This window comes from Pyrus communis, chromosome 3, assembly GCF_041283825.1.
Source record: "Pyrus communis isolate YQ-2024b chromosome 3, ASM4128382v1, whole genome shotgun sequence".
NCBI lineage: Eukaryota > Viridiplantae > Streptophyta > Magnoliopsida > Rosales > Rosaceae > Pyrus > Pyrus communis.
In genome coordinates, this window is record NC_142567.1 from 27,281,878 (window position 1) to 27,304,889 (window position 23,012).

The window sequence follows — 23,012 nt, forward strand, 5'->3', positions numbered from 1 at the left end:
TTTAATTTAAATAGCAAATCAACTCCAAAAATCCCAAAAATTTGTGTGAGTGTAGCTCTATGTGTTTAGTATTTGTATATAAAATTTTGTAGACTTTAGATAAGTGTAAGTTGGTCTAATAATTACTTTTCGGTGGCTGGTCAGTAGGGACATCAACTCAGTTTTTGTAACATTTTAAGTAGTTAGATAAAACAATATTCTACAGGAAATACCTTTATTTTCATATGCTACAATTGACAAATCTTAGTGTTAATAAGGAAAATCAATAGGACATTTGTGTGCTACTTTTGTGGTGTGCTTTTAATCCTATCAATAGTGACTCTGAATGATTAATCCTAATTTTTTACAAGTGATGTTACACTTACTACATATTTATATTATTAATTGTACCGTATATCTAATAAAGGTAAGCCACTAATAAATGTGAATCTCGTTTTATAAAAGAGATAGTGCTAGTAGTAGTGATAGTATAAACATATAATAAGAGTAGTATTTTTTATTTTTTGTAATCTTCGTCAAGATCATATGGGTCATATATCATAGTAGGCTGCCCATCTTAACTTATGTGGCCATCTTTTACTCATGTTCGCCGTCAAGCTAACGACATTGCTCATCGCCTTGCGCGCTGCCCTTCTTTTTGGAATTAATTGTGCTTGGGTTGAGGAAGCTGATCTGTAACTGTTTTGTTGTTTTCCTTCTGGACTCTTTAATGAAATCTATCGATCTTGTATCAAAAGAAAAACTTGTGTGGTGGAGAATTGCCTTTTCAATTGGTAGATGAATTTTACGAGGAAATCTCTTCTTCATCTTCGCTCATTTGATTGACCTGGAGCATTAATCGGCTTGCTATTTTTGTGAGTTCTGATTTTGTTTTTGCATCGATTGAGATGGAAGAAGTAGAGGCTTCTGTAGTATGAGCTACTGGGAATTCAGTATGTTTTGTAATTCGGTCGTGCTTGAAATTATCGCACCATTTCACTGTGATTTGGCTGACTACATCTTTTTCTTCCCAGTTGGCGTTGTAATACTATTTACACTAAGGTACGGGAAATTTTTTTTTTTTTTTTGAACAATCGATATTATCTATACTAAGGAGAGAGAGTTAGTCTCACAATGAGTTGGCAATAATGTGGTTCAAATTCGTCTTTGACGATAATCGATCCTAAGACCTCTAACTTACAAGTGAAGAAAAATAATACTAGATCTTAGTCCTAAGTGGCGGAAATTATTTCCTCTTTGTTCTCTGTAGTTTGAGGAAAAATACTACCTTCGTTGATGAACAAAGAGCGACTAAAATCTTCAGTTTGATGTAGGAGATGAATTTTGGTGGACTGGCAAATATGAGGGGAACTTTTGAAGTGACTGAAACCGGGTACTTACTATAAATATAAGATGGGTAGTACTTTTGACCGAATAAGGAGATGGTTTTAGTGACTGGGCAGATGCAGGGGTTGTAACTTTGGATAGTACTGTAGTTACTCTGCGACCTGAGTCCAGACTCCTAAATGCAAATGAACAATTTGTTCAGGTTGATCCGGAGAGACTCTTTGTTTGAGAATACCTTCGTAACCAAATTCAGAGGCATCAGTTTCAACAATTTTGAAAGAGTTAACCGAAGGAATGCCAAGACAAGGGAATGTTTTGATATATTGTTTGATATTTTTTGACGATTTTGGAAGAATTAACTGGGGCTTATAGCTTGCATTATTGTAGGAATAACTGTCGGAACACGCGTGTGTGACTCTTGGAGCACACAAGAACGTTGTCCTCGTTGATTTATAAGACTATCAACAAAAAAGGAACTCATCAAAATTAACATATGACGACTTATTCAAAAACAGAAAGAAGTTTATTACTTGAACCATCCATTAATTCAAGTTCATAAATCTAAGTAACCAAAGAAGAAGGAAAAAGCTTGATAAATTTACATTTTCACAACCCACATATCATCTCATATATTCAAAATCTTTCTCCCCAAGCACCAATCTACGCCCTCGACTTCATCACAATGGTGGAATGCTTCAGGATGTGCAGGCTGAACTGCCCACCTTTCTCCGAGGTGTCAAGCTTGGACTGTCCCGGCGGAGGCAGAAGCTCGAAGTTCTGGACTAAACGTCCAATTGTAATGCCTAGGATTGGCAGGGCCAGGATAATCCCGGGACAGCTTCTCCTTCCAACACCAAACGGGAGATACCTAAAGTCGTTCCCGTTAGCCTCCACCTTCGACTCCTCCTCCAAAAACCTCTCGGGCCTAAACTCCTCCGGTTTCTTCCACAGGGCAGGGTTGTTTGCCAACCACCAAGCATTCACCAAAATCTTGCTCTCCGCCGGGATGTCAAACCCGCCGAGCTTGGCGTCCTGGAGGTTCATGTGGGGAACAAGGAGTGGGATTGCCATGCGAAGTCGTAGAGTCTCCTTGATCACGGCTTGCAGGTAGGGAAGTTTCTGAACATCGGGTTCTGTGATCTGAACTCCGCGGCCGAGGACTGCGTCAAGTTCATCCCTCAACTTCTTCTGGATTTCAGGATGGTTCACTAGCTCGGCAATTCCCCACTCGATCGACCACAATGTGGTTTCAATAGCTGTTCAACATAGAAATGTGATATCAGCAGTCTAAAATTAAACAACCTTAATTGAATTTGCACAAAGCTCGTTACAAAGAAAAAATGTGATATTAAAATACAACCACGTGATATAACCAATTTTCATTTTATAAAAGAGCGGCGAGTTTACTGTCACAGATAAAATAATACTGTGTCATGTTTGCATGTTAATGTCATGGGGGTTGGTAAAAAGAAGCTAGTGGCATATAAAATGCAAGTTACAAAAAGGATAAGGACAACAAATTGTTTAAAAGGATGCCCAATCAAAGTGGTTTAGCAAATTTAGATCAAAAGCAACATACTTGTTCACCAACACGCCAACCACTCCACCTAGATTTGTCAATACCAACTTTGAAAGCAACAAATGGCTCGTTTGTTTGTGTGTGTTTTTAAAATAACTAAAAACATTTTTAGAGAAAATATTTTTGGGTTTCAAAAACACATAAAATGCTTTATGCAAGAAGCATCAGTTATATGCTTCTTCCGGAAGCACTTTAAGTATTTTTTTTAAAATTTATTTGCATGTTTAGTAAAAATTGATTTTAAAAATATTTTCACCAAAAACGTTTTCGATCATCTTAAAAGTATATCCAAATAAGCTCAAAAGAGTTTTTTGTCTCTTTTTCTTTCTATAAAAGTGCTATACCACACGAACACGATTATATATTGGTGACCCATACACAAGGATATACTCACACGAAGATATATATGACACGGTAAGTATTTGACCTAAACTAGTATGCCAACTGGATGAAAATGAGACAACTAAAGATGGGCACGCCTCCAATAGAAACTTTGTGGGCTCTTGCAATATTACGTAAGCAAACAATATAACGTAACATCATCGGGTCCTCTAGGCCTTCTACTACATATCAAGCAATAGCATACGTGGGAGCCAATAAACCATACAAAATGTTTCATATTTTAGTGACTCCATCACGAAACCAAAAATATTTAATAAAAACCCCAAATATATAAAATAAAATAATATATATATATATAAAACAAAAAGGTGGGGAACAAAAAGTTAGCTTCCAAATTAATGTATTCACGTCAACAACCGTCACAGAAAGCTTATCTAATCTGCAGCCCGCAATTTGGTTTCTATCACGGGAAAGGATCATCTCTGAATCCTTTCCAACTAATCATTCCCAATGTTTTCATCAAATAATCTGAATTTTTAAAATTTGATTCAACGGCAGAAAATAGAGATCCACTTTAAAAGTTATAATAAATGTAACCGTTTGATTAAATTTCAAGAGTCCAGATTGTTTGATGAGGAAGATTAAATGGAAAGAATCTGGAGAGAATCCATCTCCATTTCTAATAGATGTTCGTTTGTAATAGCTTTTAAAATAATTTAAAAAAAAATTTATGAAAATAATTGTGAATTTCAAAAGTATTTTAAGTGTTTTTTTAGAAGACGTATTATATATGTGTTTCGAACTTCAAATACTTTTTCAGAATACATTTAAAGTTTTACTAACGTTAGTTTCAAAATTATTTTTACTAAAAATATTTTCAGTTATTTTAAAAGCATTTTCGGACGAACTATTCACAACATTAAACTTGGTAAATGAGTAAAGACAACTGTTGTTTGCACCCTAAACATTTTATATTGTACTCTTCACAAGTGTATATTTCTTTCTAATTACATAAATTTTTTAATGTAAAATAAAATTTGTGAAGTGTTAATAATAATTCTCATCAACAAAAACAAATTTACCACGTTTTAGTTTCAGAGTTAATATTATGAGAGTGGGGTTTGCTCACCAGCAACATTGATGTTCTCGACGATGTAGAGAACATTGTCCTCGTTGATTTCTCCCTTCTGCTGCGCGTCGAGGATGTGGTCAATGGCGCACTTCAACCCCTCGTTTGTTGTAGCCCGTGTGCTTGAAAGTTTCCTGCTCGAATATTAGAAAAAACTGAGTCAGACTAACGATTTTCATGCTCTCATTTTAGTCGTTGCATTTCAAATAGCAACGACATATTGTTATAATATGATTAATTATTCAAACATGTATTAAACAAATAAAAAAAATATCATTGCTAGTACTATCAGAGAGTCAGAGAATGTTGACATCCTCACCATTTGCATAAACTATTAATCCACTACTTTTAACTACAAAAATTATATTCAATTTTTTTAATTTTTATATTATTATTCACGCGATCAATTTGTAAATCACGTTATTTTAATACATCAAGCAAAATTTATTTTGGGTAATTTCAGTTACACTCTCATTTTGTCATCTTTGTTAACGTAGAATTACAAATTCAGAGCGTGAATTACTACAAGTAATGGTATTAACTCCAACGGCTTAAATCTTATCAATTAGATACAAGCTTGTCCGACTCTTTGCCAATTTTACCATTATATGTGAGACCTGTAACTAAATATGTGCCAACCATATATTAAAAATAAAGATTCCCTATACTCACACTTTTTTTTGGACATTAGATCTCAATTTCGGCTGTTAGATCGAATGAATTGAAGATGATCAAATGATAAAAATTAAGCAAACTAATGAAAAAGACTTGAAAACTTCAAATTTTAATAATAAGGACAAGACAAATGGTAAAATGAATAGTATTTTGATTGACTTTTTAGTTTAAAAATGTGGTTTTTCGTGATTATTATTAGAAACTTTTCATTAAAATTCCCTAAAAATTAACTAAAAGTGTGTAAATAGTGAAAAAAACGTGTAGGAAGTAAAAAAAAAAAAAAAATTGTATAAAGAGCACTATCCAAAAGGTAATGCTAAGAAGACTTAATTTATTGACTAAATTTTGAAAGTTAAAACACATGAAAATTGATGATTGGTTTATTATTTAAGCGTTAATAAATTTAATAAACGTACTAATTTTTATTAATGATCCATTATTTAGTTTACAAATTTAATCTTTTTAGTATTACTTCTATCCAAAATAAAAGGCAAAAATGAAAGTAATTAAAAATCATAAATGATGTGAATTAACTTACTTCCTCTCGTCAACGAAATAGCTCTTAAACAGCTGAATCCTCTTCTCCTTCACCTCCTTGCAGATCTTCAAATACCCTCTCAAAAACGGCCTTAATATCGGGATAAAATCGCCGTAGTTGTACTCGAAGCTCTGCGCCAATCGGCTCCTCTCCCCGTTCAATCCCTTGAGCTTCACGAACAGGGGATCCTCCTCGCTTTCGAATCGCCGATCGAACATGATTCTGTACATGTTGTTGTACATCATCAGCTGCAGCCGCCTCCGCAGCACCATCCCACTGGTCGCCGCCTCAGGGTGCTTTTTCACGTCCTCAACGACCGCCGCCGCCTCAGATTCCCATCCGTGGCGGTACTGCTGAACCACCTTGTTGGTGAAGAAGGGGACGGTCATGATCCGCCGCATTTTCCGCCAGTGCTCGCCGTAGACGGTGAACACCATGTCCTGGCCTTCACCGGTGAAGATATCAAAGACGACGTTTCGGGTCCTCGACCCGAATTCGACTCCCTGGGTGTGGAGCACCTCCTTGGCGAGCTCCGGCGAGGAGACGACGACGAGGTTGCGCTGCCCCATGCGGAGGAGGAAGCAGTCGCCGAATTTCTTGGCGAGGTCCGTGAGATTACGGTGGTTGAGGTCGTCGCCGACCTGGAGCCAGTTTCCAAAAACAGGTACGGGTATGGGACCCGGCGGGAGCTTGAATTTCTTGCCGCGGAGTTTTGAAATGGTGATGGCAACGATCACGGCGACGAAGAGACCCAGAAGGGTCTTTTCCAGGAGGAGGAGGTCCATTTTTGGGGGAGCGTTGGTGTGGTGAGAAATTTGGTGGGTGCACGGAGCGAAATGCAGAGAGAGTTGGGGTGGGAGAGTGAACTGATTTATTGCGCGTTTTGGGTTTGCGTTTTATAGAGGAACGGTTTCGCGGGCGTTAGGTGGATTGCGTGGTCATGTGTCTGTGGGGTGGCGGTGGGTGGAAGACGTAAATGCATGATGCGGAATCTAACGGCGTTAGATTTAACGGAAGATGGGGTTGGAGAAAAGTGCGTGCGCGTGTGAGGACTGGGGAGTAGGTAAACGAGAGCGGGTGGGTGGAGGGAGAGTAAAGATGTCCAAATGTTTGTTTGGCCTTCTTCAATTAAAAGGATCCGGATCCCCTCTTAGAGATCTACAACTACAAATATGAGATTCTTTCAAAGTTATAATAATTGTAGTTATTGGATTAAATTTCAACGGTCCTCTTGAGATCTAACAGCTACAAATATGGGGTTCTCTAAATGTTATAATAATTGTAGTCGTTTGATCAAATTTCAACGGCCACAATCGCTTACTCAGCAGGCTCAATTTTTTAAGATCAGGAGGGGATCCGGATCTCAACTAAAAAGTTTGACGTAGTTTTAATTGTCGTGATTTAAATTTACGAGTATGAGATAATAGTTGAGACTTGAGAGGCATGTATGTAATTGTACTCTTCAAGACAGTTAATGCAAATTTTTACTATCCATAGCCTTAACAAAAATGCACTTGCAAAACAATCAACATATTTGATCAAGGACTTAAGCATTATGCACCCAGAGGTGGGGGTTAGGCCAATGGATCTTTGATGCTAAGTTAGTTTTTCTAAGAAGAGTAAAGTGTTTAGGACTTTTATGGGTAGCAAAAGCTTACCGAAATTTGGTAGAATATGGGGTATATATAAGGGAATGGCCGGTCATAGTGTTAGAGTTTTACCCTATACATGACGGCATCTTATTGGCCAAGGTTTTATGGAGAAATATTTTCAGGATATTAAATAGGAAATAATATCTTGAAATAATGAAGTAATTATCCCTAATTGATTTAAATTGGGAGGGACATGACTCATGAAATCGTCAATAACATATTCCATTTTTGTCATAAGGGGGAAGGGAGAGGTAATATTTATCCTTAAATATTAATCTGTATTGACTATACATCTCAATGATTCCGGGTGCTCCGTTGTCTCAGTGCATTCTGCTGTGCTTGAACCGCATTAATTGGATCTGGAGTGATGGTAATCTTAAGTGTCTGACTCTATTGGTCATAGTTTCCTGTTGTTGCGGCCAGTGCTCGTTTGCTTGCGCGCGTTGCCAAATCTGGAAAAAAAAAAACCAAAGGTTCTTTGTATTCCTCGGAAACCTCCGCCTACATCACCATTCAATATTTCTTGGCCCACTATTGGCCAAACCACCTGGTACTTACTTGAATGGAGTCAATATTCAATTAGGAATGTATTAAATATAGGATTTGGGTAATTAATCCTTATCTTTAATGATTTGACTTTTCCTTGACAAAGGCAGATGAGTTGTGGACAGTCGTATTCAGCTGTTGAGACCTTCAAGAGTATAACCTGCGCGTGAGAGTATATGAGGAGCCTGCCTATGTATTGTGGGCAATCTTGTCTTTCTTGGGCAAAAATCCACATATCGCCTCTAGAATTTTTGAGATTATTTTAGGCTCCATAAAGACAAGTTTATCTTTACCTGTGTGACATTTATACGTGTTAATTTTGTGAAACTTTGACGAAATTAAGCTATCGTCGTGATTGTCTTCATTGCAAGTTAGTAAACTATACGGACCTAAATGGTGGCAAATTATTAATTGACCTCTCTCGTAAGCAAGTGGCAAGTAAATTTTATGTGCTTTGACGTTTTCACGTTATCACATTATATACTTCTGAGTACTAAGATATCAGGGAAGTCTCTATCCTACCTTGATACAGTATAACAATATATTTTACACTAAAGAAATGAGAGTTTAGCTAAGCCACACAATAAACAACCTAATTTGGTATCAAACTTGTCATCCACAAGATTCAAACCTAAGGCCTCTCGTTTACAAGTGAAAAAGAATACAATCCGACATGGTATAGAGAAACTTATTAAATCTTTTAATTTGACATATCCAATGGGAGCAAAATTGTAAGGTTGCGTTTGGTTTGTTGGACTTGTGGGAAAAAAGGTGTAATAAACGTTGGGAAAATAGATGGGAAAGCCTTATCTATAAGACTCTCTCCAACCATGGTCTAAAAGCCAAATTACCCTATTTATTCCCCCATCCCCCCCCCCCCAAAAAACACCACCCAACCCAAGCTAAAACATTAGGCTAAACGCCAAATGCTAAACCTGTGCCAAATAACCCCCCAAATCCCACCCCCTCCCCCCAAATGCGTGGACTCACTGGAACTTGGGCTAATCTCGGCCCACCCACACGCGTACACGCCACACGTGATAGGTTTGAAATTGTTTCCCAACAGCGTGGGCCCACTGTTAGGGCCCTTGTTGGCCATTTCCCCTAGCCCAACGACTCTTTTGCGCATCGGACGACCATCATTTAAGGACCGTTGGACCAACCAACGGTCCAGATTCAATTTAAAAAAATGGTATTTTAAAATACATTGAATCCAACGGCTAAGATCGAATATAATAAAATCTAATGGTAAAAAAAAAAAATCTAACTGCTCAAATTTAAATCAAATGGCTAAAATAATTAAAAAAATTATTTAACTCAAAATTCACCCAAGAAACTCTATAAATACATATGTATTTGTTCAAACATCCACACAAAACTCCATTTTCTCCAACAATTCTTCCAATTTATCTTTCTACCATTTCTTTCCATTTCCAAATTGTTCAACATGGCAAGAGAGTATATTAGAGGTCGTAATTGGACCCTGTGAGGAAGATGTTTTTTTATGCTTGTCATGTGTTTCTGTTAGCGAAGGTGGTGCAATTGGCACAAATCCAAATAAAAAAATTACGTGGGATAAAATCATTGCAAAGTTTCAAGAAAACTGCAACGGCAGTGGGTTGGACGGTGGTGGTGTTTATAATCGGTGGAAAACTATCAACTAATATTGGACATGTGTTTATATAGATGATGATTGATGAAAGTTGAACGGTTGGTGAAAGTTGAAAGTTTGGTGTTGAACGGTTGGTGAATTGAAAGTTTGGTGAAAGTTGAAGGCTTGTTTTGTGGAAAATTTAGTGATTTTTCAATATTTATCGGAATTTAAATATTTTTAGATTAAAATGTTCATAAAATTAATTTACGATAGTCTATATATTTATTTTTTATTTTTAAATTAATTTAAGAAAAAAATGAGTCTAAATTCATTCTTTAATAATCCTGGGCTAAAATTTTAGGTCAGAAGAGTTAGAGCAGAAAAGTTGTTTCTGAGCTAAAAGCTAAATTTTCCAGAGTAAAATATTTAGCTTTTAGCCCAATGGTAGGAGATGATCTAAGAATGATGGAGGGTTTGCTTCCCCTCATTTTTATTTATTGGCATTATTGCACAAGTTCAGCATTTATTACAAAACGTTTTAGGATAACATTGCCCTCACTAAATATTGGAAGACCAAATATACCCATAATAACTCTTCATACTCAACTTTTTTTTTTTTACAATGGCATGGGAAATAATTTCTCATGAATTCTTTCCGTGAACCAAACGGCTCCTAACATTATATTTGAATGAGAGAAATAATTTAGAATTTAGACAAAAAGTTAGTTTGGATGTGCTTTTAAAACAACTGAAAGTGCTTTTGGTAAAAATATTTTTGGAAACAATCCTTAGTAAAAATGCTAGTAAATCCTTGAAAAACACATAACTGATGTTTTTTGTAGAAAATACTTAAAGTGCTTTTGGAACCCAAAAATATTTTATCTAAAAGCATTTTCAACCATTTTAAAAGTATATCCAAACAAGTCCAAAGTTAAAATTTAAAAGCTGATATGCATAGATTTCATTGTCAGAATTTATAATTTTATAAGTTGAATGTGGTTGCCTCAGAGTTTATTTGTGCCGCCAGTAGTATAGTTGGATTGAAAATTTGGAAAGAGAGATAAAATTGCAGGAAAATGCTCTATGAGCATGAAACCCTAATTTCTTAAAGCAGATGTCTTAGGTTTCAATATGGAGTTTGTTTGGAAATGCTTTTAAAATGACTTGTCATTTTGGTGAAAATGTTCTTGAAACCAATTTTTAGTAAAAAAGCAAGTAAATCTTGGAAAAGCACTCAAAGTGCTTTGGTGCTTCTTTTAAGAAGCACTTCAAGTGCTTTTGAAATCCATAAACATCTTCTCTACGTTTTCAGTCATTTTAAAACACTTCCAATTGAGTTCATTAGTAATATCAACCTTTATATCTGCATGAATTTGAAAAAATGAATATAAAAGAAATAAACACTCTAGATTATAGAAGCCGCGTGATCCAAAGGAAAGGCCGCCGAGAGCACTACATATTGTTGTTGTCATTACCATTGCCGTCACGACTACCACCACCTGTTGTCATCACCACCGCCATAACCATCACCCATCATCATCATTGTCGTTATTATCACCATTACTAGCACGTCTCCTAAGTACAATCTCTCATTTATATATTAATAATTCTATACCCACATTAAATTCTATAAAATTAATTTTCATTTTTGAAATTTCTTAGCATCTTAAATAAGGTTGAATTTGTTTTCAATCATTTTGAAAATAAGGTTGGTCCAATCATTTAAAGTCGGTAGTGGATCCCACCAGAATCTTGAATTTAAAATGTGTGAGAAGCAATTAGGCCAAATTGTATTAGTGGTTCGTCCTTCCTCCATTGTTGAATTCTGTATATCCTTCTCGAAGAAGACTCAGTCCACCAAATTCTATGTTGATTCTTTACCTTGTATGAGTTCTGGATGCATGAATGGTACACTAAATGTCTCATCATCTTGTATTCGTTTCAGATTGTTGGTGCCCTTAAGGACCCTTCCATTAATTTGTTTGTGATTAGACAAATAGTGGAGGATACGAAAGCGTTGCTAGTTGCAACCCACGATCACTGAACTTTGTGTACCTACATCCGTCGGCAAGCTAATAGTGTTGCTCGTCGTCTTGCCGCTATAGTTTGAATTTTGATGACCAATTTAATTGGTTTGCTGGTTTTGATGTTGTTTTGGCTTCTGCCTTTAATGAATCAACTATCCTCTCTATTAGGAAAAAAAAATTGCATGGGGTAGAAGCTACACTTTTAGAGTGCAAATCTTAAATTGCAGATTTAAGAAACTTTGCATGAACTTATAAAGAGTTGCGTCACTCTTTCATTCTCAGTTGGTTTTAAACGAAACCTCAACTTCCTTTAGTTTGCTTCCCTCGTATAACCTAAAAAATATTCCGAACGCTCTTAGCCAAATCAAACAGATCCTACCCGTTTTTTCGCTTTAAGGTATGGCAGAGTATACGAACATAGCTGGAAAATCATTCGTCGACATAAAACTTATTTGAACTTCTTGTTAGATTATATTTAATGAATCTGAATTTCTCTGTAATCTTCGCATATAATTCAGTCATGTAATTTTTAATTGTAATTGGTGTAGGTTTCACCTTAAAGATCCTCTCCGGATCCTTTTGATGAGGATCTTAGGAATCCGTGAATCGTATCCATTCATCGTACATCGTGCGATCATTTTTTGTCAAGTACTGTTTATGTTTATTTTTTTAAAATAAAAATATTTAAAATGATTTATAATCGCATGATATACGATGAACGGATACGATTCATAGATTCCCAGTATCCTTACAAAGATGATCCAGTGGGAATCCTGACTCTCTATGACTTCAAATGGAAGTTTACCATACAAAATAGATAAAATATAATTTATTGAGAGAGTAAAAAAACGTGTCAACGCGCTTTCATATGTTCTAGTATTCCTAGAAACTTTTAGACGCCGTCGTATTGGATTGCCGTTAAATTAGATATTTGACGGCGTTAGGTTAATGCAATACAAGTGCAATTTGAGGTGGTCGTACCTTCCGTTAATCATATCACCCTCCAAAAATCCATGTGCTGCCTACCAGATTTTACCACCCAATTCCCATACGTTGTGCATATATATTGTGCTCACACCTTACTCTTAGACTCCTCAGCATTTCTATCTATATTTGTGGGGACAGAACATTTTTTACATAATATTTGACTTTTTTTATTTTTTTTTATTTTTATGAGGACCACTCTATATGTATTTTAACGATTTTAACTGTTAATATTTTAAATCTTTCCTCAAAGATCATGTCTACCAAAAGTCTTCCAAATCTGAAACCATAACCTTTGGATTAAGGATTTAGCATTTATTTGTAGAACCATATTCGTTTATTTTCTTCACTACGAATAAAAGTCTTAGAGGTTTTGGATTTGTCTAATTTTGTTGCGAGGGTGATCTATGAACACTATTCTAGAATCTAGATAGACGATTCTAATCGTTAAAATACATTTCAAAGTGGGCCCATAAAAACGTGTGTCAAAAGTTATTAAAAAAAGTGGCGCTATGCCTCTGTCCTCATATCTGTGATTATACATATATTAGATAGGATCAATAGACAAAAATTTTGACAAATATGCTTACACTTCTTTTTAACTTTTGAATTTTTATAGCATCCAATAGTCTTAATTAAAGGAAATGGATCCTCTCCATATCCCTTCCTCTTAATCCTAGGGATCCATCAATTCAGGCCGTTAAAATTTGATCCAATGACTAAAGTTATTATAACTTTTAAAATGAACCCCTATTTGTAACCATTGGATCAAATTTCAATGATCCGGATTGGTGAATCCCTAAGATTTAGAGGAAAGGATCCGAAGAGGACCCGTTTTCCTAATTAAAAGTGATGTGGAGAATTTCAAGCAGTAAATGGCATAAAAGATGCATGGATAATAAATAAAATCTGCAAAACGTGAGGGAGGGAGGAAGGCCTCCATTGCTTTGGTGATTGGTGATTTGCCAGAACCACCAAATTTGGTTCAAGTCTTCAGGACACTATGACCAAAAGAAATAAAAAGTGACAATCACAAATTTTTTATTTTTTTTTAACAAATGACATTATCTACACTAAAGAAAAGAGTAAGTTTAGTTTCACAATTGACTAGTAATTATGCGGTTTAAATTTTTCTTTGATGAGAATTAAACTTAAAACCTCTTACTTACAAGTAATAATTACAACTTAAGAACTAGGTAAAATTTAAGATATCAAAGTTTTACCACAACCTAATTCATCGCCTAAAGATACTAAGAATGAAAGACTTATAATTTAGGATTTAATTTTGTTTACTTAACAAAAGATTCAAGAAATCGAGTGATAACTTGATATTATTTGTGTGCTTTAAAATCTTGTATGAATCAAATCAAAGCAGCGTCTGATGAGGGCGTTTGTCATGACTTTTGGATTTTAATGAACAAGTCATATCTCCTGAATTTTGGTGAAAATAAAATTACTTAGTTTTTTATTCATTTTAATGTCATTGCCATGTCACCGAGAACATTTGAGTTTTACTTAGGGACCATTGGATTAAACTAGATCTAAAGGTTGAGAATTTGTCCCTTGATCTTATTTATATTATATTACACGAAGAGACTTACTCTTGGTAAAAGCGGAGTAAGATGAACAATACTTGACTACTTAAAGATGAGTAGGAACTTCTACTCAACACTCTTAGTGTTTTAATCACAAATTTTTGTGCTTATGATCACAACCGTTCATACTATGAATCACACTGTAAAGATCATCTTTGCAAAAATAAATTAAAACTAAGGTCGTTTAGTCAATCTATTATAGCAAATACATAAACAGTTCCTAATGCTTTTATCAATACTGTTCATTTGTTTTAAATAGTTTGATGACTTAGTCAATCTATTATAGCAAATACATAAACAGTTCCTAATGCTTTTACCAATATTGTTCATTTGTTTTAAATAGTTTGATGACTAAACGACCTTAGTTTTAATTTATTTTTTTGTAGAGGCAATCTTTATAGGGTGATCTCGAACATCCCGATTTGAGAATATGAACAGTTATGATTATAAACACGAAGTTCTATAAATTGACAACAAATAATTTCGAGAAATTTTAAGTAGAAGTTTCTACTCATCTTTAAGTAGTCAAGTATTGTTCAAGTAGGATAAAACACAAATGCACATACTTTTTTCGGATGAACATTTCCTAATGTGAGCAAGACTTGATAAAGATTGGGTAGAAAGCAGCAAGGGAGATTTTGCTTGTCCGCGATCCTTGTACTTCTTTATGTCGATCCTTTTTATCAACAAATCGCAGTTTAATATGTAATAAAAATTATTATTATTATTGTGATTTTAATAAGATACTACAAATATATATACAAGAAAAATGCCGCCCAAGAAAGTAAAAGTTATATGACCGATTTACACTATAATTTTGTAATTATGTAAAGATACACCCTACAAGGACACAATTAATTAAATTTAATCATTGAAACAAAACCATCACAAATCAGCTTCGAAGGACGAACAAGAAGATAAGATACTAACATCCAAGGCTTTCATATCATCTCACCTACCACCGTTGAAACGGATGTTCAACGAATGGCACGCAACTCACCTTCTCAAGCTACCTCCTCCTCAACCCAACCATTTTCTCTTTATTGATTTCACGAATAATGTTAACAAGATTAAATTTTTAAACCAAATTTATAAATTAAATGTTATACTATGAACAGTTAAGTAATAATTCAATCATTATAAACCATATTATTGATTCAAAATTTAATTTCTCTATTACTATTTTTTAATCACTAAAACCGTCCACATCCATCTTTATGTCAATCGTCATCATTTACGACACCACTCATGGGCAATTAAATGACTAGGACTCATATGCTAAATAAAAACAAAAAGGAGCACACGGAAATAAGAATACGAATGATTATATCGTACTACCATGCTATGTGAGCCGAACGAGTAGGGAAATGGTCATCTCCTGATCCATTTCACTAAATTCATCTAATCTTTAAATCTGGGTTTTTGAAATTTAATCAAATGGCTACAAATATGGAGCCCCAAGTTATAATAATTTTAGCCGTTGAATCAAATTTCAAGGGTCCGAATTTAAGGATTGAGTGGATTTGATGGAAGAAGTCTGGAGAGCATCTCTTTCCAACGAGTAGTTCTGCACTACATCATTTATTTGTAAAATCTCTTAAATAAAAATAGGACACATCAATTCATGTGGGTTCACTTTTATTATAGAGATGATACAAATGGTAGTGCAAATAGATGGTAAAAATAACATTTTTAGAATCGCACGAGATATCTTTGTGAATAGAAGTTTGGTTGCTTTTTGTTTGGTTTATGCGAGTTTGATTCATGTATAAAAAAAAAATCAAACATAACACAATTTTTACGTCCGTGTTAGTTAATATGTGAAATCCATCTATTAATTGTGAGACTCATCTAATATTTTTTATTGGTTATTCCCACTTCTTTCTATATAAAAAAAGTTGATCATTTATTGTATTAAGTTTAATATATTAACTAAATTATTGAAATCACTCTCATAAAACCAATTTCTTTATTTTGGCCAACTGTAGGAGCTTGATGCATATGAAATTGGAATCAAATTGAATTCTTCATACTGCTGCAACAGAAGACCTAATGTGCCTGATATGATTCATATTTCAACCTTATAGAGACAGATGCTAATGAGCGCTTGAGCTATTAATGTGGCTGAGAGCTCTCACGCTACTTACATGCGGATGTGCTCATAAGTAAGTAGTGCAATAATGGCTCTTTGACTTTTGTTTACGTGCGTCTTTTGGCATCGGGGTCGCAAACTGACAAGTGGACTGCAATAGGTTAAACGACAAGGTGAAAAAAAGGACAATCACTCATTCTCAAAACCAAACATTCTTAAAGAGACTTATGCTAATGAGCACTTGAGCTATTAATGTCGCTGAGAGCTCTCATGCTACTTACATATAGATGTGCTCATAGGTAAGTAGTGCAATAATGGCTCTTTCTCTTTGGCATTCGTTTACGTGAGTCTTTTGGCATCAGGGTTGCAAACCGACAATAAAACCAAGTCAATAAATCAAGTGGACCGCAATAGGTTAAATGATGAGGTGGAAGAAGGACAATCACTCATTCTCGAAGCCAAACATTCTTAAAACCAAAAAGTCAAATGGGAAAATGGCTGGCCTTGCTTCTCCTATATCTTGGTCCCCAAGGGCCACAAGTACCTAGTAATGGCCTTTAATGGTAAAATTATTTCAAAAAACATGTACAATGAAGTGGCTCTCATTGGAGACAAAATCCAAATTTGGGATACAAGAAAGAAAAAAAAACCCAATTCCAATGTGGGCTGAGTAGGCCGGTCCAAATTTGCTTGAGAAGGACCCAAAATACACTGTTATTCTGGCCCATAAATAATATGGACTAAAATCTAAGCCCGCGAAGACCGAAAAGGGCTCACAGCCCACAGAAGCGCAAGTTAGCGAGAAAGATTGGCCTACCACGCACCTCTCGTTTTTCATTTGCTCACTCACTCCACTTACAGTCGTCGTCGCCGTAAAATCAAACACTCTCTCCGATTCACGAGAAAACTTCCCGCAAAACGATGTCGTATGTGCCTCCGCACCTGAGGTCGAGCTCAAGAACCACCACGACAATCACCACTACCACCGCCGCCGAAGCCTCGTCTAGAACCCTAGACGATCAGAGCAAGCTCTCCTATTCATCCTCCAACTCTCACTTCAGCAACGACAAGTCGTCGTCCGGTGGTGCTTCCTCCTCCAGCTTCTCTCACTCCAATGCCTCCTCTCGCTGGAGCTCCGGCGCTCTCTCCCAGGCCAGCAGAGCTCGCCCGGACTCCGTCGTCCCTCAGTGGAAGCCCTCCGACCGCGTCCTCCGAATGAATCCTGAAATGGTTCGACGGTTCTCCAATTATTTTCTTTGCCTTTTATGAGTTTTATGAAATTTGCATTTGCATTTGCTTAGGGTTCTTGCTACAGCTAATTTCACAATTTCAATCAAAATTCTGGTTTATTGACGTCATCCGTCTGTTTATATCGTCACCATTAGCTGAAATTTACGAAATTACATGCCTGTAGATTGAAGAGGTTTGTTTGCGGCTTAATTTGGATGTTTCTGTTAATTCCGACTCTGCTCCTGCTCCGGCACCGATCGAGTCTTTTACAGATATGGTGAATCATTTTTGCGTTTTATCAATCGGATGTTTTACTTCTATTTTGGATTAGCCTAGTTTGTATTAACGGACGTGTTGTTCCTCTATTCTCAGTGTTTGCACCCTAGCATCATGAAGGATATCGACAATCACGGATACACCACACCGACATCCATTCAGGCTCAAGCTATGCCGGTTGCTCTCAGTGGGAGGGACTTATTAGGTTGTGCTGAAACTGGCAGTGGAAAAACTGCTGCATTCGCCATTCCCATGATACAGGTCCGAGGTCCTGTTATGTAGTATTCTTATGTAGTCTGGACTTCATGTGCCTGCTAAGTAGATTTTGGTTTAACGGATGTTTTAACTTTTTATTTTCGATGTACAGCATTGCTTGGCTCAACCTCCTGTTCAGCGTGGTGATGGACCACTAGCTCTGGTATTGGCTCCGACTAGAGAGCTTGCCCAACAAATTGAAAAGGAGGTGACCTAAGCTGCAAAAGATCACAATGCATTTATGAGGAGTTAGTTTGGAATTTGTTTCATAATACTTTTCCATAAGTGCTAAGTTACAAGTGTGGTTTTACAGGTCAAAGCGTTTGGTGCATCTCTTGAGTCCTTCAGAACTGCAATTGTGGTGGGTGGAACCAACATATCTGAGCAGGTAATTGATTTGGTGGAATAACGGTACATTCTATTTCAGTAAGTGTTTTCAATCTTCTTGTAGGTGTTGTGACTCTGGAAATTCATTAGTACTTCTTGTTTTTTCTTGGTTTTGATAATTCCTAGATGTGGGCTAGGTTTTTAATAAATGCTTGTCGTGTAATAGGTTCATATCAACATTTGTTTCTCATTCAGTAACACTGATGCATGCTTTTAGTGGAATGTTTTTTCAATTTTATGACATCGTACGCAATATGTTATTTCTTATTAGTCTCTGCTAATACTTGTTTTGTTGTGGCTTTCTACCTGGATGGAATGAAAGAGGTCTGAGCTACGAGCAGGAGTTGATGTAGTGGTTGCTACTCCTGGAAGATTTATAGATCATTTACAACAAGGGAACACTTCTATCACTAGAATTTCGTTTGTTGTTTTAGATGAAGCTGATAGAATGCTTGACATGGGATTTGAACCACAGATAAGAGAGGTATGTTTTGCATCAACTTTTGACCTGAATATGCGTTTTACTTTCTATTTATTTTTCCTTAAAAAAAAAAAAAATTATCCTCACCATGGATTGGTTTTGGCTTTCTTTTTTAGATTTCTTGAGCTCAAAGTTTTTGCATCCTACCTTTTCTTCCTTTCAATGCTGCCATGTGTATTCCTTTCTTTAATTATTCCCCACTTTAAAACATCAAATATCAGGCTTAACATGAAGTGAAAATTTAACAAAAAAGGGCAACAATAAAGGGGAAATTAGAAAGAGGGAAAATATTGCTTGGTAAAAGCAAACTGGAGGTTTTACAATTTATAGAAGCAATATAGACGTCATGGGGGATTAGACTCATACACGATCTTCATCTCACTTTTAGGTTCCATTTTGAATAAGGTTTAGGTTTTGTACAACTTTATGTGCTATATATATATATATATATATAAATGTGTGTGTGTGTGTGTATATATATATATATATAAACTTTGTAATACATCTTCAAAGTATAACCAATAGCGTGACTCCTGTAAGAAGCAAAATGTATATTGGTTAAGAATTTCACAACACTGAAATGAATTGTCTTGTACATATATAGAACACATACTCATCTGATTCCCTGTTTAACTCTGGAATGATACATCACATATTTTGATGCCATTTTAGGTGATGCGGAACCTTTCTGAAAAGCATCAAACTTTGCTGTTTAGTGCAACTATGCCTGAAGAGATCGAAGAATTAGCTCAGGTAAAGGTTACCTTCTTGTACGAGCTTTTATGAACATGATCATAGTTTATGTAACTAAATAATATTATTCATAGTTTCTGTAACTAAATAATGGAAAGGCGTCGCTGTGATTCTTCCATATAATCAACCTTCTCATTTTACAATCTTATGTTTCTACGACTTATTTTTTCCTGTTATGGTTTAGGGGTCTGAATGGCCTTATCTCTTTCCTGACACACATATGAGCCATTAGCACTTGTTCTGGTGGTCACTTCATGCAACTAATGCGTTCTACCTTTAATTCAACATAATTTTATACCAAGTTTGGAATGAATTTGTACTTTGTAATATTCTAATATACAAAAGCTAGTATTGAAATACCATTAAGATCATTATGCTCTCTCTCTCTCTCTCTCTCTCTCTCTCTCTCTCTGCGTTTAGTTAGGACTGTCATGCACAATTTCGTTGAAACTTATTCTAGCTTTTATTGTCTTCAGGAATACTTGACTAAACCAGTGCAAGTGAAGGTGGGAAAAGTGAGTAGCCCTACAGCAAATGTGACTCAGACTTTGGAGAAGGTTCCTGAGAGTGAGAAGGTTGGTTCACCCAGACCTGAGCAATATTGGTTTCTCCACATTTTTTCTTTCCGCAGTCTGTGATATTGTCTTGTCTTTTTCTTTCCTTTTGTTGTGGGGATGAGGTTTCTAGGAATTTAGTGCTAGACCTATGATGTGGAGAGTTGTTCTATGTATATTTGGCACTTCCCTCTGCGTATTTATGTGCTTGACGATGATCTTATCATCTTTGGCAACCATATTTCACAGCTCATCTTTTGTATTACCCATGTAGTTTTTAATGTGTCCACTGCTTTTATTGGGAGAGTTATTGGTCTCATTTTAATTTGGTAACCGTGCTTTGTCTGTGTAGACTGATCAGCTATTGGCTTTGCTCGTAGAAGAGGCATCTCGGGTTGAAGGAACTGGCCATCCCTTTCCCTTAACAATTGTGTTTGTTGAAAGGAAGGTACATTTTTTTAGGGTACATTTTATAATAGTGTACTGAATAATGGAAAGCGTTCGGGTTAAGGCTTGATGAAGAAATATGTTCAGAGCATGATTGTGTGAAATCTTTGTACAAATTCAATGTGAAGCCTTTCCTGTTTCTTAGTGCAAGATGCTATCAGAATGCTTTTTAGGATTGCTTGTAGGGGCCAAACTCACTTAATCTGGTGTGACTTAATTTTCTCTCGTTACTAACTCTTTTTGGACAAAAGCGAAATTTGACATTGAATTTGTGTTTGCTTGTAGACGAGATGTGACGAAGTTGCTGAAGCTTTGGCAGCACAAGGGTTGCATGCAGTTACTCTTCATGGTGGTCGTACACAAACTGAAAGAGAGGCTGCTCTACGTGATTTTAGAAAAGGCACTACCAGTATTTTGGTACATCACCGTCTTGTGCTCTATAAATTCATATTTTCTTTTTTATATCTATTCATCTTTGTCTGATTCTGCTTGAATACAAGGCAGCTTTAACATCACCAATCAGCATGAATCTGATTGAGACCTTGTGTCCAGGTTGCCACTGATGTTGCGTCTCGCGGTTTGGATGTCTCAGGAGTTGCACATGTTATCAATTTGGATCTTCCAAAGGTATAGGTGGTTGCGAAGGAAGGCCTCTTGGTCAATTTATATCTGGAATCCACTAACCCAACTTAGAAACTTATCTGAGAATTGGCTATAAATTAGGCAATTCTTACCTTTGGTATTTGAATAGCGTCAACTTGTGATCACAAGTCTTTTTGCTATCATGTGATAGCATCTCAATAGCCCGGTCTTTTCAGTTGCTAGTAATTTTGTTGTGAAATAGCAAACCTTAAGCTTCAGTTATGGCTACCTCAATATAGAGCATGGAAGATTATGTACACCGAATTGGAAGGACGGGAAGAGCAGGATCAATGGGACAATCTACTTCCTTTTACACGGATCGTGATATGGTACCTAGTTCACCTTTTCTTACTGCTTCTTCTCACTATCTCTTCCATTATCAGAATATAACTCTTTATTCTGTAGTTCCTCGTGGCAAATATAAAGAAAGCAATATCAGATGCTGGATCTGGGAATGCTGTGGCTTTTGCAACTGGGAAGGTACTGATTTTGAGATATACTATCAACGGTCATTGCTTTTGCATCGTACTAGCGCCCACAATTTCTTTCTCATTGCTAAATAATCTGGGTATAAAGGAAAGAAAATTTTGTTTCACATGTTTATAAGCTTAACAGCTTCTGCTATTGACCATCAGACTGCAAGAAGGAAAGAAAAAGAAGCAGCAGCTGCTCAAAAGCAAGCTAGGGTTGCTTTATCCAAAAGCTCAATAGCGGGACCAACATCAGTAAACATTGAGGACAAGTATCGGTTCATGTTTGCAGATTCGAACAATAAAAAAGAAGGGGCAGCAGATAGTGCTTGGGACGATTGATGAAGTCTACCTTCGGTGGGTTTTTAAAAACAAACAAAGATTCGCTCTTGGGGATTCAAGATTGACGTTGGTAAGTAGTTTTGTGGAAGCTAGAATAGAAGTGCCCCGACTCTCTCTACTGCTCCTTCGTTCCCTCGCAGTCTCCCCTTTTGCCCGTCCATGCCTTGTGGCCTCTGTTGGCCGGAAACATGCCTGTGATGCTTTACGCATGCTTGTCTTACAACCTCTGTAAAATGATAGAGGCATGTTGCTTCTTACTTGAGGCTTGGACTACAAAGGTGTTGAATACGAGTAGTTCCTTGTACGTGTCCGCGTTTCAGCTCTGTCGTTTTACATTGTTAGTGTACCCAGTATCTGTACCAAGGATGAACGATTTGACAATTTTAGAGATTGTAGGGTTGACTCATAGGTTTTGCATTGTATATCTTAAACATGATGTTTACCTGAGACGTCTGTAGCAGAATCAAATATTCAATCTCATGGTTTCGGTCCTATCTTGTGCTTTGTTGAATGTGATTCATCCTTACTCTAAATGCTTTTGCAGAAAGTGCTTTTGATTACCGGTGTCGTTTATCTGTTGTTTCGTATTGTCTACTGTTTATTGTACAAGTGATAGCTCCCTTAAGAAACGAATGCCGATTCTAGGGTTACGCACAAAACTCCAATTTCAGGCAAAATGACGTCGACTTCAGCTAGCAATACAAGCCCTCTCCAAACTCCAAAGAGAGGACTTCCACGCCGGATCCTTTTCATAGGGATCCCGTGATCTCACCTGTTTATTGTATATTGTGCGGTCAGAAATTATTTTAAAATTTAAAATTTAAAATTAAATACGAATAGTACCTAACAAAAACTGACCGCACGATATACGATGAACGGGTGAGATCACGGGATCCCTAGGATAAGGATCCGAAGAGGATCTTTTTCCGACTTCCATGACACACGTGCACTGCCATCGTAATTTTCAATTTGCATTTTGTGATTGAACAATTAAAGCTTGTCGGGCTTAAGAAACTTGATGTTCAAATGCTAGGGTACCCAAAATGGACGTTGCAAGTGTGAAAAGGCATTAACTTCTCTAAAATGCATTTTACTT

At 36.3% G+C, this 23,012-nt stretch overlaps 2 protein-coding genes across 3 annotated transcripts; one reads left to right on the forward strand and one right to left on the reverse strand.

Annotated features, from left to right (window-relative positions):
• Window positions 1-1,827: 1,827 nt before the first annotated feature.
• Window positions 1,828-6,693, reverse strand: LOC137715067 (trans-cinnamate 4-monooxygenase). The gene is made up of 3 exons (XM_068454288.2): window positions 5,590-6,693; window positions 4,377-4,510; window positions 1,828-2,582 (listed from the first exon to the last, which is right to left on the reverse strand). Exons 1-3 carry the CDS (start codon window positions 6,372-6,374, stop codon window positions 1,987-1,989), a joined length of 1,515 nt encoding a protein of 504 aa, XP_068310389.2. The 5' UTR covers window positions 6,375-6,693; the 3' UTR covers window positions 1,828-1,986.
• Window positions 6,694-16,881: 10,188 nt separating this feature from the next.
• LOC137715413 (DEAD-box ATP-dependent RNA helicase 20) lies at window positions 16,882-22,410 on the forward strand. 2 transcript variants are annotated; one of them, XM_068454740.2, is made up of 14 exons: window positions 16,882-17,309; window positions 17,494-17,586; window positions 17,682-17,846; window positions 17,953-18,048; window positions 18,154-18,228; window positions 18,550-18,711; window positions 19,381-19,461; window positions 19,938-20,036; window positions 20,368-20,463; window positions 20,748-20,879; window positions 21,015-21,089; window positions 21,344-21,433; window positions 21,510-21,584; window positions 21,740-22,410. In XM_068454740.2, the coding sequence occupies exons 1-14, from the start codon at window positions 17,001-17,003 to the stop codon at window positions 21,914-21,916; spliced, it is 1,725 nt and encodes a 574-aa protein (XP_068310841.2). In that variant the 5' UTR covers window positions 16,882-17,000; the 3' UTR covers window positions 21,917-22,410. The 2 variants fall into 2 exon arrangements, 1 of the variants encoding a protein (XP_068310841.2); XR_011065566.2 differs by having other exon boundaries at window positions 16,904-17,309; window positions 21,307-21,433.
• Window positions 22,411-23,012: the final 602 nt, after the last annotated feature.